Here is a 15281-nt window from a genome sequence, read left to right as displayed (position 1 = left end):
CGATTCCCACCGGACGCCACTGACACTTCATGGCTAACCACATGAATGTCAGTCGCCTTACATATTGTATGTCAGACATGATGAATAATACATGAGGGGCAGCCGTACTGAAGGGAGATGGGGGGGGGGGGGGGGGGGGTGGCGGACACAGAGAGAAGAGGGAGGTCCAGATAGGATCTCTACCTGCTGTGTTGGAGATCACTGGGCGAGAGGCTCCGTCACATTTGGTCTCGCAGAGAAAGTCGTCGATGGAGGGGCTTAGTAGGGGGCGGCTCTCTTGTTGCTCACTCACCAGCTGCAAAGACAAGCAGATCACACGGCTCAATGTCAGACTCCTTCATAATAATGTCAACATGACCCCAGTCTTATGATAACATGCAGTGCTGTGCCACTTGTTTAGCCTTTGAAATCATGGCTGAGCATGTTTTACCTACAAGTCACACACAACCAACCCCACGCTGAACATCCCAACAAATACACAAGGGAGCTCCACTATACTGTTTATCACAGTGGTTTCTTCCTCAAATGCATTTGAAAGATGCAACTTAAACAATCATCTATGTCCACTGCACTGCTAATTAAATGTGAGTACATCGTATAGTATTAGTTGTATTATGACAGGCCTGACTTAACACACCAGTCCCATTTGGGACTTGTATAAGGTCCCCTTCCGCGCCCTCACAGCTGTGCACTACTGGCTCAAAACACGCCTGTTTTCCCCCTGATAGCGCGCAGTTCAGAGTAACGCCGGCCTCGTGTTCCTGGGTAGAAAGGGTATCTATCCTCATCTGCCTCTCCTGCTGCCCATTCATCCAGATTGCTGAATCAGTGGCCCACGTGTAATTGCTAAACCATTAAACAGTTGTGTATCTCACAGTCCAACCCATGCAAAAAAAAGTTAATCACCATGCCTGTGAGGCAGCCAGATCTGCTTCCTTGTGAGCTCGACCTGTGACATGACCTTATTACATCCCATCCATCATCATTACCCTGACGCCTCCAGCTTAAACTGTCCCCGTTTGCTCTCATCCTGGGCTATAGTACTGTACATGGGAGTGGATGAGGGGTTTGGTGCTATAAAAAAGGCAATCGCCATCATTGTCTCCCTGTGCAGTGTGTACATAATGATGGCAAAGGGGAAACATGACATTTGCCGTCCCCGCTCTCCAGAGCCGTGCTCGCAGGACGAATCTTAATAAAGGCGATAAAAATTTAATTAGGTGGCCCACAGCCACATACACTTGATATGAAAGGTGCTCCGTTGGGCTCCATGGCCTGTCTGAATGCCGTGTATCCAAACTGGGCCTCTAACAATGACAGATGTTCTTGCTACTACATTGCTGGGAATTAATGATGTGGCTCATTATCAGTAATTTAAGTTAAATTGAAAACAAAAACTTTGGCCGTACCATAAATTGCTAAATTAGCGGAAGTTTCACTCTTCACTTGTCAAATTAAAACATTGGTGGTAGAAAGCTGATAAAGGAAGTTCTCTTACAGCTGAAGGCTTTTGAAAGTAACCATACAGTAGAGAATATTGCTGTCTTTGAAAAGACCAAGAAAGTGTATTCATTAAGTAGCTGTTGTTAAGTTAGTACAAAAGGTCCCTCGAGACTTGCTTTTGTTTTTGCTGTATTTTTATGTGACAGTTTCTGTCTGTTTATTCGGTACTGAACTGCTCCGTTCTGAAAAGGAGCTCTGATGAAGAAGAAATATGCCATTTTTGCAAGATTTGCTTGTGATTGTGAGAGTCTTCTGAGTACAGTAGGCATCGCTCAAAAATTGTTTAAGCTGCTCTGGTATCAGAAAGGTTCTACCCAAGCCAGACCATTGGAAAGGTACATGATTTCACCCCATGCTGTTGCTTACAGTATCTCAGTGCAGAACTATTTTCACTCATTTCCAGTATTTCACTGTGACGGTATCCCCTAGGTGTTGATGGGTGCTGCACAGTGTATAATGTAAATTGCACCATAGAAAAGTGTGAACCATAATGGGATTTTAACGGGTTGTTAGACTTTATGGGCACATTTAGAGATCATATTTGCTTGGGGAGAGCAATTAAATAGTATTGAAACAGAGTAGGATATGCAACATAGTGGCACCCTTGGTAATGCCACATTATTGATGGGTGTTATGAAAGAATAACCTCACTTAATTTTACCCTCTCAACCTCATAAAGCTTCACTTCCACTTTTCACTTTCACTTTCACTTTCCAATTTTCCAGCAAAGATTTACCCTTAATGAAAAGAGTCTTTTAGGGCCCCTGCTACTTAATTAGCTGATTTCTCTCTGTATTCAAATAAATAACATTACAAAAGAAAAAGAAAATCAAGTGGAGGAATAAACACAGAGGAATAAACTCATAATGACCATGCTAGCTGCGCAGGACACAGAGGAATAAACAGTCCCGCTCATTTTCCCCATCGTTATGTTATTAATCACTGGAACCTTTCAAGAGCAGTATTGCTGAGTTGTGCATCCCTCGCTGCTTTCTTTAAAGGATACTGTGTGATCAAAAGCAAGACTGGTGATGAGGAAGTGCTGTGTATGGGGATTTGCGCAGCCGTTTGTGCAAACAGAAAGGGAGATATGGTAGCGTTTCCTTCCAGTAAAAACAACTATAGAAGCTTGTCCACCACCTCAGGACCAACAAAAGAGAGGCACAGTACAGAACTGTAGTGAGTCCATGATGAAACCAAGAGCTAAGCTTAGCTAAGGGAAACTCCAGCTACCCAGAGGTAATTTCATCTAGTGTAGAAATTACAAAATATAATGCATCTCTTTGATATTGTACATTTCATCGTATCATAGTTTGTCCTGGAGAAGAGAATGATGAGAACCTACTCTCCCAGCTTTTCATATTCCATTCACACCCAGGTCAAGACACATACTGACGCTTACAGTAACTACTGTACACATTTTCACTACTGGTCAGACTGTGACCAAAGACAAGTAACAAACTAAAATGACAGCTTCTGTGCAGCTCTGGATTGGGGCGGGTGTTTTGAGGAGTAAGAGGAAGGAGACAAATGACAAATACATGAGGATCTCTGCCCGGACCCTAATTAATTAAAGCTTAAATAAATAAATAAATCTTTAAAATCTTTAACATTTTTATTCTGCATCACCCAGGGCTTGAACTCACAACCATAGTCACCAAGGGAAGATCATGTTCTTGTTGAGCCAATTGAGAAGCTGACAGTTTGACCTAAAAAAGAAGGTATAAATGTCTCAGCTAGATATTAACATCGTATGAATCCTGTATGAACATTAGTAGGCCTACAGTACTTACAGGTACTGTGATGGGAATGAGTTGTGGGACTCTGAACAGAGCATGGATTCACTGATTGACTGAATTGATTGGATTGAACACCGGTGGGACTGATTGAGTTGTAAGCAGACAAAAGACTTGTCAGATGAAGAAATGCAAACAAGATGAAGAAACATTAACAGCTACAAATTAAAAACTATTGTTTAAAAAATCATGTCACACAGCACAATTCCTGAGTATGCATTAGAATTTTTATTCTGCATCCCACTGGGCTTGAACTCGTTGAGCTACCTGCCATGTGAGAGGCCATAGATGGTTTCACACAAAAGCTGAATCCCAAATCGCGCACTTAGGCGAAAGTGCAGAGCACTCGCGGCCTTGTGGCCTTACATGCGCGTTCCCGCTAAGTCCACAAGGGCTCAGGGTAGTCCCAAAATGGAATTGCTAGGTCCACAAGTACGCCACTGCCGCAATTTTGCGCACTTTAACCGCACTTACCAAAAGTCCGCAATTTCGCGGACTTAGGAGCAGAAAATACCCACAGCCCACCGCATCTCATGTGACACAGTGCTTGAGTGCATCCGAGTCATGATCCAAGTGCATCACACATAAATGATGACATTTGCCGATAACACAACATTTATCTTGAAATCCACATGCTGCAAACATATCCCACCCAACATAATTTTTAAATTATTATTAAATTAAAACAGACGTCAATTGGTCAATTTGCAGAGCCGAGCGGAGAGCTGAGGGGCGCGTCAGAGCAGCCTCTGCATCGGAGGGACGCGGCAGCCAATGAAAACGAAGTGGGAGGGGCATTGAGCTAAACTGGCTTGGGAATCGTTGGCACGCCGCTATCCCTAAGTGCTGTCCCATTTAATTCACGTCAATTAAGTGCTCAGGCCTCAGGCTGCAAGTGCGAGGGGCCGCAAGGGTGGTTTGCGCACTCAGATTGGGATTCAGCTAAAGACTTAAACATCACAATCACAAGGGTTGCTTGTAAATGTCACAGGTGCATGTCACATGGAGGTCACAGCAATTTCCACAAAATGTTTGTTAAAGGCATTGCGAGGGGCAAAAACCAAAACCAAAGACTTAACAATAAAACCGAGGTACACACTCAACAAGTGGAGAACAAAAGACAAAGTTGACAAGTTTACAAACTTGAAACTCCAGGAACAACGCACATCTACAGCTAATAATGAACAGTCAAAGAACAACATGGGAGCTACATGTAGGCTATACTGTATATACACAGACTAACAAGACTCAAACAATCAGTGGCACAGGTGTCCTCTCAATCAGAGTCAATTTAGCCAGTTGTAGTCCTAGGGTCCGCTATTGGGGCGGGGTTGCCAACAACAACGTCTCTGATTGGTGGAGACATTGCTATTGCACTATACTGTAGAATTGTGGGTAGTGTATTTTTTCCTGTATGAACAGCAGTAGTCTGAGGGGACAAAATTAGGACAGACCTCAAAATACTGTTTTTGAGATAAAATTCTGTAAATGTTCACACTACGTCTACCCAGCCTGGTCTCACTTGGCAGACTTCAGAATTCGACGTTTGTCCATCGCCTCCAAACGTCATTTCTAGACGACATCATACAGTTATAAACATCGGCAGACGACGTGGGATAGGCCTATGTTTATGCAGCCTGGTCTCACGTGGCAAGACCAGGTTGGTCTGCCATGTCATGAACATTTTTTCATTTTTTTCATGAACATTGGAGATTTATTGAGCGAGTATTTGCAGTAGCTGAATACAGTATTGTTTACAGTAAAACATGTTGATGAGTTGTGGGCTCAATTTATGATATTTCAAAAATCTGTGAAGATTGTTTGTGGAGGACAGTCTGAAGATGTAGTGTAGCAATATGGCTGTCAATTTGACCAAAAAATGTGTGAGGAGTAGGGTTCGATAGGTTTTACAGTTTTTGAGAAAAACAGAGTGATGGACTTCATAATTACTGGCAGCTTAAAGCATGTATAAGTTTCTGCTCACTTGGGCCTACATGTTGGTGGTGGTTGCAAAGTGATAGCATGTACAGCTGATTTGTTATAAAAAAAAAAAAAGGTTATCAATTTTAGATGGTTGGTGTAGCGCCACCATCAGGACTATTGGCCCACAATACCAGTTGAGGACTTCTGGCATAGGACTGGACCTATGTGCAAAGTTTAGTGATTTTTCATGTGTGGGAAGTCAGACTTCCTAGGAAGAAGAAGATTCAGAAGATTCAGAATATTGGGAAATACAAGAGGGACAGTCAGCTGAGGCTGCCCGGCCCCTAACCATTAGGATGTGTAGTACACAAATTCTCACTGCTAACTCACTGAAATTATCGGACCACTTCATACATTCAGGTAAAGGCTGTGTCAACATCGTAGGAGGCCTGACATACGAAAGCGGAAGAAAAATCGCTGCAAAGTGTAATTTGAATTCATGGATGCACATGCTCATTTTAAATAGTACCACTGTTGCCTACAGTGATCACAAGGAAACATCTGGCAGTGAGTAATGATTTCCATCACATTTATGTAAGTTGGTCAAGGACATCTGCTAAAGAGTGATTAAGAGGGATAAAGAGGGTAAAGAGGCTAAAGAGGGATTAAGGAAAGGCATCTGGTGAAATCTCATGTCCACGTGAAAATTCTAATAAAGATAGGCATCCTTGAATGCCTCAGATTGCCATGCTAGGCTGGTTAAAATCCTCTCTGAAGAAAATCCCGTCATGAGGCCGATCATTGCCTGTAGTAGCTATTGTTGGGAATGCCTTCCTCCTCCTTCCTGTGTCAGATTGGTATCAGTCAAAGGCTTTGCAATTAAATCCCTCAACAGACACATTGGGATTTCATGATATAACATACAAAGTATAGAGCAACTGCAATGCATTCTATTGAGGTTCTGTTGATGTCTAAAGCCTAATTTATGCTTCTTGAAAAGTGTTGCTCGACAAATGCCGCTCGACAAGAAAAAGTGTTGCTCGACATGTACTGTAGCATTTATGCTTCAGGCGACACTTTGCGTCGTCTCTATGGAAACAATGAGCTGTGCGCTTGTCATTCTGTTGCGCGTTTGTTGTCATTCTGAGAGAAGTGGCTTTCAGAGGGAAATAGTTTAATCTGCGGTAAAGAGGTTATTCAGAGAGCGGTTTTCATTGTGTTTTGTTTTCATTCTTTTCCGCAATACTTGGGCATCTCTGTGAAGGGGCAGGGATGAATTGTATAGATGGGGATATCTCCTCACAAGCTCGGAGAGCCGATCCTCTAGTCCTTGACAGCCTAACATCAAATGACAGCCAAAACTAAAACAAGGCTGGGGAACAAGCATATCCATGGCAACGCACAAGCCTTCTATCTAGCTATCCAATCACACTTGAGCGACAATTTGTGACTGAGTCAGCAACATTACAAAAATCTGTTGGTGCACGACAGCCCTCAGCGACACTTTTTTTCCTCAAAAAGTGTCGCCCATGACGTCAAAAGTGTTGAGCGACGGTTTTAAGTGTCGAGCGACGAAGCATAAATCTTAAGGCTTCTAGGAAACTGAGATGAAGAGAGAAAATGTCTAAGAGCTCAATTTAATTGCAACTGTTTTTCAGGTCATCCAACTATTTTTCACCACCGATTTTGATTGAATGGACAGGTAAGAATCAGCAAGGTAAAGGTGTTCTTCTGTGATACTGCCATGCTTTAATGGAGAATCCTTTGCTGTTTGCATTGAGCAGTTCATAAACCATCTGAGTGCAGGGCCTTCAAAGCACATGCTGTAACTGTCAGTGGGCCAACTCTAAACAATCAGTGGTAAACCTTTCCAACTACATTAGAGACCACAACGTCTTACTGTACCTGCTAATCATCTGGTTAATGGTTATGGAACATCCACTCAATTATGGAGGGTCAGGTACAGAACCCTGGCCAATTATAGGTTTACCGTCCCTCGCAGAACCCAAGAGAACACTGTCTATGATTTGTCCTCTCTCTCTCTCTCTCTTCAATTGGAGGAGGAGCATATCTTTTTTTCTCCAGCACATCTCTCTACATTTTTGTTTTGTTTTGCTCCTGCTCTTAGTGAAGCACATTGCCACTTTGTTTACGAGTGCTTGAGGGTAAATCATGTAATGGAAAACTTCAGCTAATTGTGCCACCTGGGCATGACTCCAAGAGATCTCTCAGATGTTGATGTCAAGGGAACACTGTACCAGTTCAACTCATTATGTTGGGGGGAGGGGAGGGGGGGGGGGTGAGTAGGGATATGTTGGAGATCTGAGAAAATTGGCTTTTTGTCTTCACACGACAGAATGTATTTGTCAGTCAACTGTTTTGCAGAGAATCAACTGACTGGAAGGTCCTATAACTGAGTGATATCTGACATGACTAGGAGTTACCGCCTTTAAACCACACAAGTCAAAGCCAATGAATGAATGATCCACAATGCAAGGATTCATCACTTGGCTATGATGAGCTGGTGTCTCATGATGTAACGTTTTGCCTTGGGATAACAGCTAGCAAGCAAACCCAGTACATCTCGCTCTTTGTGCTCACTGACTCTGTTGTTGTGTGTTGTTTGTCCAGTGGGTCTGAGACGGGCAGAGATGCCCCCTCGGCAAGCTCCCGTGCCCCATGGGTGAGCGCTGCTCAGATATTTCGGTCTGTTAAGATCTGAGTCCTACTGTGTAAAGTGAGATGGTGATGATGAAAATACACTGTAATAGGACATGATACTGTAGCACGCCATGGCAGTGGGAATCTACTGAAAGTGTTGGCATACAAAAAGAGGAAATTCCTTTATTTCGAAGGGTGATTAATCTGACCAGTATCTACTGTCTGGAGAGCTGTGCATCAATTCACTATATGAACGGAAAAGAGATAGCTAAGTAGGACAATTTGAAGTCTTTACAGGCAAGTTTAGAACATTATCTATGTATATAAGCTTGCAAAGGGTGCAGTTTGGAACTCAAAATGGTTCTACAATATCTACAGTACACTTTTTTTTTCTTTTTTTTTTTTACATTATTTTTATTGGGCATTTCACTGTTTACAAAGCGACATAAAGTACACAAATAAACAGTAAGAAAATATAAATAATATACAAATGACAAATTCGCCATATCTATCCAGCAATTCTTCCAAATGCTATTTTGGTATATAGGTATAGAGTTTGCATCCAATATATTCCTATTCCACAGAAGTGCAAGACATTCAACCTAGATGTGTCGTCTGTAATTCACATCTTCCATTCAGTTTTACTCTACTACTAATACGTATAGACACGTAAGTCAAATATAGCGAGTAGTCAGGTATGTAATCATATTATGTACACCAGCAAACACAAAAATATAAACATGTACAAAAAGCCTGCTCGCAAGCACGCACACACACATACATACAAAATGTAAAAAGTAGAAAAAGTTAAAAACAAAAGCTATAAGTCATATCAATAGTAATAAGGAAACCAAGAGGAGGGGCAGTACAGGTTTACACTCATGTTTCTAGGAAATTAATCCAGGCTTGCCATACTTTTTTGAATCTCTGTGGATTACCTCTTACACTATATGTAATCTTTTCTAAGGCTGTCATGGCCAGCCCAAAGACATTAGCTGAGTGTATTGAGTTAAACTGGATGGTAGAATAATCTCCAAGAAGCACTATGGAAGGTGATAGGCGAAATTCCATATTTAAGACTTTCTTGAGTGTATTTTCTATGGCCTCCCACCAATTTTCTAACTTTGAGCAAGACCAGGTCATGTGTAGGAGATTACCAATCTCAGTTTTACACCTTGTGCAATGTGGAGATGTGTTGCCCTTGAAGCGGCTAAACCTTTCAGGAGTGTATTGGACCCTGTGAATAATTTTAAAATTACACAATTTGTATCTTGCATTAATAAAGCCTTTTTGTGCATCTGTGAGTATCAGGGACCATTGATCATCCTCTATCTGAATTCCAAGGTCGTTCTCCCATTTCTCTTTAACCAAGTTAGTATTAGCTTTATTATTTTCCATTAGAAAGTCATAAGTAATTGAAATATGTTTGCCGTCAATTCCTCGGGTTAACAGTGATTCGTCCCCATCATACAGGTCATCCACCTTAACAATATTTTTCTGAGCCCATAACTTAAACCCTTGGTTTTTCTGGACAAATTTATTTTAATCTTTTAATTCTAGAGACCTTATTATTCCATAAAAACTTCCCTGCTATGTTATTGTACTTAATAAAGAAGGCTTGTGGAACATCAGTAGGTATAGATTGAAATAAATACATCTGTTTAGGGAGTACATTCATTTTAATAACATTTACTCTGCCAATGAGACTTAAGGGGAGGGAGGACCATCTTAAAAAGTATTATTGAGATTACTATCTGTCATAATTCCTAAATATTTAATTTTGAGTTTAGTCTGAAAGGGTGGATAGGCTTTTAATGTCGATGTAAATAGCAAACACACACCAGTATTTGCCATGTCCCTCCTAGGATGCTTTTTTAGCCTCTCTTACTCTGAAATGTAATTTAATGTAATGTACTGCTTTATAAATGTTCTTAGCCGGTAGACAAACATACTCCAGGAGCTTGCTCGATCACCTTGTTGAGAGGGGTCAGGGAAGAATTTTTACAGCTCACTTATCTGGCCCCCGGTGATTACTGTTTTTTGCTTTCCTCTGGAATATGTAGAGGTGGGTCGTATGCCCAACGGCCTTGTTCTCTGTAAAGCGCATTGTGTTGCCTCTGGGTATGAAATGTGCTATACAAATAAAGCTTTGATTGATTGATTGATTGATGTGCCAGGTGTAGTTATTGGGAAAAGCTCACTTTTCGCCCAATTAATTTTAGAACCGGAAAAACTGCTAAAGTCATCAATCAGGGTCAGCAAAAATTTGAGAGAGGTATCAGGATAAGTCAAAAACAAGAGTATGTCATCAGCATACAACGTAATCTTATGTGTAGTATTCCCAATTGACATTCCAATTATATTAGTGTCCTCTCTAATTCTTTGAGCCAGCGGTTCCAGAATGAGGGCAAAAATCAAGGGGGACAAGGGGCATCCTTGCCTTGTGCCACACCCAACATCGAAAGGGCTTGATACCATCCCATTGGTACTTACTCTGGCACAAGGTTTATTATATAAAAGTCTAATACAGTCAATGAAGTATTTACCAAAGTTAAAGTGTTCCAGGACCTTAAACATATAACACCACTCAACTCGGCCAAACGCCTTCTCGGCATCTAACGAAACAATTACCGACGTATCATTCTTTGACCTTTCTGCCTCTGATAGTATATGAAAAAGGCGCCGTAGATTGTTGAGTAATGTTCTATTTTTAATAAATCCAGTGTGGTCATTATTAATGAGACCAGTGGTCATTCTTGTTAATGAGACCAGTGTGGTCATTCTTGTCGCCATAGCCTTGGCAAATATCTCCGTTGGAAGCAAAGAAATAGGCCGATAAGAGCCTATGAGCTCCAGATCCTTGTCCGGTTTACAAATTAATGTAATAAGGGCTTCCTGAGTAGTTGGAGGTAGAGACTTGTTATCGATCGAGTGTTGGTACATGTCCATTAAAGGGTCCAGTAAATGCTGCTGATATTTTCTATAGAACTCAGGCGTGAATCCATCAAGCCCTGGAGCTTTCCCAGACTGAAGAGACATGAGGGCTTTCAGGATTTCATTTCTGGAGAGTGGTTGTTCTAAAAGGGCCTTATCTAACTCAGGTAGTTTAGGTAAGTTCAGGGATGATAGGAATGACTCACATTTATCTGCAGTTTTCACATTCTGATGAGTACAATTTCTTGTAAAACTTTTGAAAACAATCATTAATTTCTTTTGGGTTGCATGTGCTGGTAGAATCTATTTTTTTTACTCTGAATCGTGGAAGTCGAAATTTGTTTTTTCAGCAGTACACTTTTTTTCTGACATGAATGTGTGTATTACTGTAGCTACTCTGCCTTGTGTCTCGCTTGGATCTTTTGAACAGCTTGAACCTTTCCTTCACTTTGCATTGGATAAAATATTCTGTTTCTTTGGGTTGGATTTATGTTACTGTAAGTTGATCCATGGTTTCACACATGGTGGCCCCTCTAGGGACAACACTGTAGTTGTTAGGTTGTAATTGAATAATATTACTTGATATTTTAATTACGTTGATTTTATCATGTTTTAGACACTAAAGTAGCAACAGAATCGTTAGCTATTCCACCTCCATATCTGCATTATTGATCGCACGGTCTCTTCACTTTTTTACTTGTGGAGATTCTCAGACCTACAGTACCTCCCACATCATAATGACCTACCTCTCAGACCTACCTCCCACATTAGAACGCAGTGTTGAACGCTATCTAGGGTCCTATAAAACCATTCATAAAGAGATGACCATTATGAGCTTGCCAGACTGAGGACCCTGCCCGCAAATGGTTTTAATTAGTGGTTTTAATTACAGATCATAATGAAACTTCTCAGCTAGTTGATTGTAGAGACTGTCAATGACTCTACAAATCCAGCCTTTTACTTGAAGTATAGTAACAGTTCAGCAGTTTAACAGTTCAACAGTTTAAAATATGCACCAGCTGCTTTCAATTCATCAGTAGCAGCCTGTGTTCATGTGTGTGCCAATGTGGGGACAGGTGCAACATCTCATAAAAACATTGCACCTGTTTTCAATTAAGGGATGAAGGGAGGAAAAGCAAGTACATGAAACATGTTTTCCATTTCTGTATCTTGTCATTTCCAATACAAAGATTGTTGGATTATTATACTGTAACCCCATATTTTGCAATATACTGTAAGGGATTGCTAGGGGATTGTTAGCATCATTTTGTTAACATCTATTTTATACTGCTGTCATTTGGTTAAAATCAATGACAAAATGAAGAAAACTTTGACTGTGCCATATTGATTTAGCAACACTGTCATTGAGAACCAATATAAACACCTAATAAACAATCCAATCATGGGGCGGGGAGACACAAGGTTAAACTAGTCCCCCATTCACAGGCTCCATGATATAAACGCTCTGGTTTTGTCATGAATAAGGTTGTGTGGAAAGCACAGTATTTGCAGAAATTACAAAGTTATCAGCAGTGCTCTATTGACCTAGTGTCATTGTAGTATTGATTCACTTGACTCCAGATCATCAGGAGAGAATGGCGATGCCAGCTAGCAGAATAAAGCTGCGTGTTTGTCTGAGGTAAACTGCACTCAGCACCTCTCCTCTACGCTGGGGTATCTGCTCTCAACAGAGAATACTGAGGTCATTATTGTAAAGGCTGGTTCTTTATCACTGCCCTTGTTGAAGGACTGCATGGCCACTTTAATCCAATAAACAAGTTCACCCCTTTGCCCCTTCTACATTTAATGAAATGTACAGTGCAGTACACATTATTTTGTTGTATCGTGAGAAGCATGTCAAGCCATTCTACTAAATTCTGCACATTGTTCCATTATAACGAACTGTCACTCATTAAAGGGGTAGTGAGCTATTTTGGACATTTAGCCATGTTTGTGGTCTGTCTACCATGAACCTGAAACATAGAGTCCATCATTTCACTGATCGCTCCAGTATTGAGCTAGTTGGGCTACAATGTAAGTCAATGGGGCATATGTAAATGCATTGAAAAACTATGATGAATGTGCTTCTCTGAGACGGGAAGCACAGGGTGTAATCTTCCCAGTCTCAGTATGCTCTGCTGTGAAATCTATCGCAATCTGAATATTTTAGGTGTTTAGCATGACTTGCACATAGTCCTCTGTGGGAACAGTGAAAACAAGCGACAGGGGAATGCTTATGTCCAAGCAATGCCAAACATGTAAAAACATTCGGATTGTGATACATTTCACAGGAGAGCATACTGAGACTGGTAAGATTACACCCTGTGCTTTCTGTCTTGGAAAACCACTTTATCATAGTTTTTTCAATGCATTTACGTATGACTTCCACTGTAGCCCAGCGAGATCCTGCATAAAACACTGCAGCTAGCTCAATACTGGAACGATCAGATAAATGATGGTCTCTATGTAAAGTTTGTGGTAGACAGACCACAAACAGTGCTAAATGTCCAAAATAGCACACTACCCCTTTAACAAGTTCAGTCCCTTGCCATTTCACCTCTCAGACATGAAGGTGGACAGTTTCCTGTCTGGATCTTTATCATATCTCTGATTCTGTAGCAGACATGATGTCTAGATGAGTCAGCAAGAATGTTAAGCTTTACCTGTGTGTCTATCAACTTGTGGCTGGGGATGGATGTAGGGGATGTTTGAAGTTTGTACATGGGGTTAGAGTGTGTATGGGATGTTTGCGTGTTTTAATCTACAGTATCTCTTATCTATCTCTTATCTAAGTCATAGGAAAAGGAAAACAGACAGTAAATAATAACAGTGTAACAACCCTCTATAAGGCTCGTTAATTAAGTAACTCTCTTCGTGTTATCTCTGTATATATATTATATATATTATTATATATATATATATATATATATATATATATATATATATATATATGTATATAACTTATGTAAGTGGTGGGTGGGTTTATTGCTACATAAATCAAGACTTTCAGATTAACAAACACACCACATACAGTAGCACAGTAGGAGTGGGCATGATCATAATACTATCAATACTGCACACGAAAAAGCACATAGACACACACACACACACACACACACACACACACACACACACAAGGGAAAGAAAGCTTACAATGGCATACTACAGTACCACCCATAACAGCCACATAGTACCTCAAAGCAAAGCAGGACTGAAAAGCACACAAAATCTGCTCATATCTACAGCACACATAGATTAATTGTTTCATAGCCTGATGCCATGCTACAACGTATTGCATTTCGGGAAATGCATACATAATAGTGACAAAGTACATACAGTATAGCTGCTTATGAGGTGTAAAAAATATGATCTCAGAGTGTTCCTACACCCTATACCTCTGGAAAGGGCTGAACTATTTTTACTCTGACAGAAAGAAGTGATTGACTGAGCAGATAAGGCTGAATCTGATGGGACAGTTTCACCCTGTTTGATTGCCAGTAAATGCACAGTAAATGTTTCTGAGAAAGATTCAATGAATACCCTGTCTTACAAGAGACATACAGGTACCTTAGCACTTTCATTTTCTACAATTCACTACGAAGATCCTGCTTAATATTTGTGCATATTGTACGGATGCTGCTAGAAACATTAATTAGTCATACTGTACATGTATGATTCAGTCAGTATTTAACTCTGCACTGAAGCTGAAACCCTGGATGTTATTTTGTGATGTATGATTGACTTTGCATTTTATACCCCATAGAGCAGCTGGGAATGATATCAAATTAATGTTGTTTTACCAAACACGGTTACGGTGGAAGAATTAGGCTGAAGAGTAAAGGGTACAGTAGATATGGGATGCTCAAAGCCTTGCCATTGGTTTTTATCAATCACCAAAATAGGAGGAGCTTCCACTTGAGAAGGGAGGGGGTTGCGATGGTTCTGCCCACCTTGGTTGTCACCGTGAGGAGGGGTTTCCCTTCTGATGACGCCTTACTTGGTATCTCCTTCAGGACCATGGCAACAGTCTTATCTGCAGCCCTAGAGTCTTTCCCCTACAACAAGTGAAATCAACAATGACTCGTGTCAGGACAAATTTGACAACTCAACGTTTTTGCCCGCTTAAAAACTTTACTTTATGATGATGACACTATGGAGAGCTACAACAGCAACATCAATTGAAAACACATCCACTCAAGTCTATGGGAATGAAGGGGTCACTGCACAATATACAGTTCAGTAGGGTGCAAAGATGAACATGGTCTGTCTTTTATTGAGGGAAACTTTCATCCTAAGAACCTTCTCTATGATGATGATGATGATGATGATGATGATGATGATGATGATTTGTACAGAGATGCTGAACACTCTCCTTCTGTTTATCTAAGCTGGTGATGAAGACACGTGTCTGTTGGATGACGGCCAAAGCCATCACCCCGATCCACCCCCCACTCCCACCCTAAC

General features: G+C 40.9%; 1 protein-coding gene across 1 annotated transcript in view; it reads right to left on the bottom strand.

Moving 5' to 3' along the window:
* The window catches only part of pex5la (peroxisomal biogenesis factor 5-like a), a gene marked incomplete at both ends in the record, with an annotated part of 111254 nt that overhangs the window by 40066 nt on the left and 55907 nt on the right, over nt 1-15281 (bottom strand). The window contains 2 exons of the mRNA XM_084436279.1: nt 184-295; nt 14768-14872. Coding sequence (XP_084292405.1) covers nt 184-295; nt 14768-14872 — 217 coding nt within the window. The remainder of the gene's footprint in view (nt 1-183; nt 296-14767; nt 14873-15281) is intronic.

The sequence above is a fragment of the Borostomias antarcticus genome (genome assembly GCF_949987555.1).
Source record: "Borostomias antarcticus genome assembly, chromosome: 3".
Taxonomy (NCBI): Eukaryota; Metazoa; Chordata; class Actinopteri; order Stomiiformes; family Stomiidae; genus Borostomias; species Borostomias antarcticus.
The sequence above is the reverse complement of the archived record's forward strand: the minus strand, read 5'-3'. Positions and strand labels throughout refer to the sequence as shown.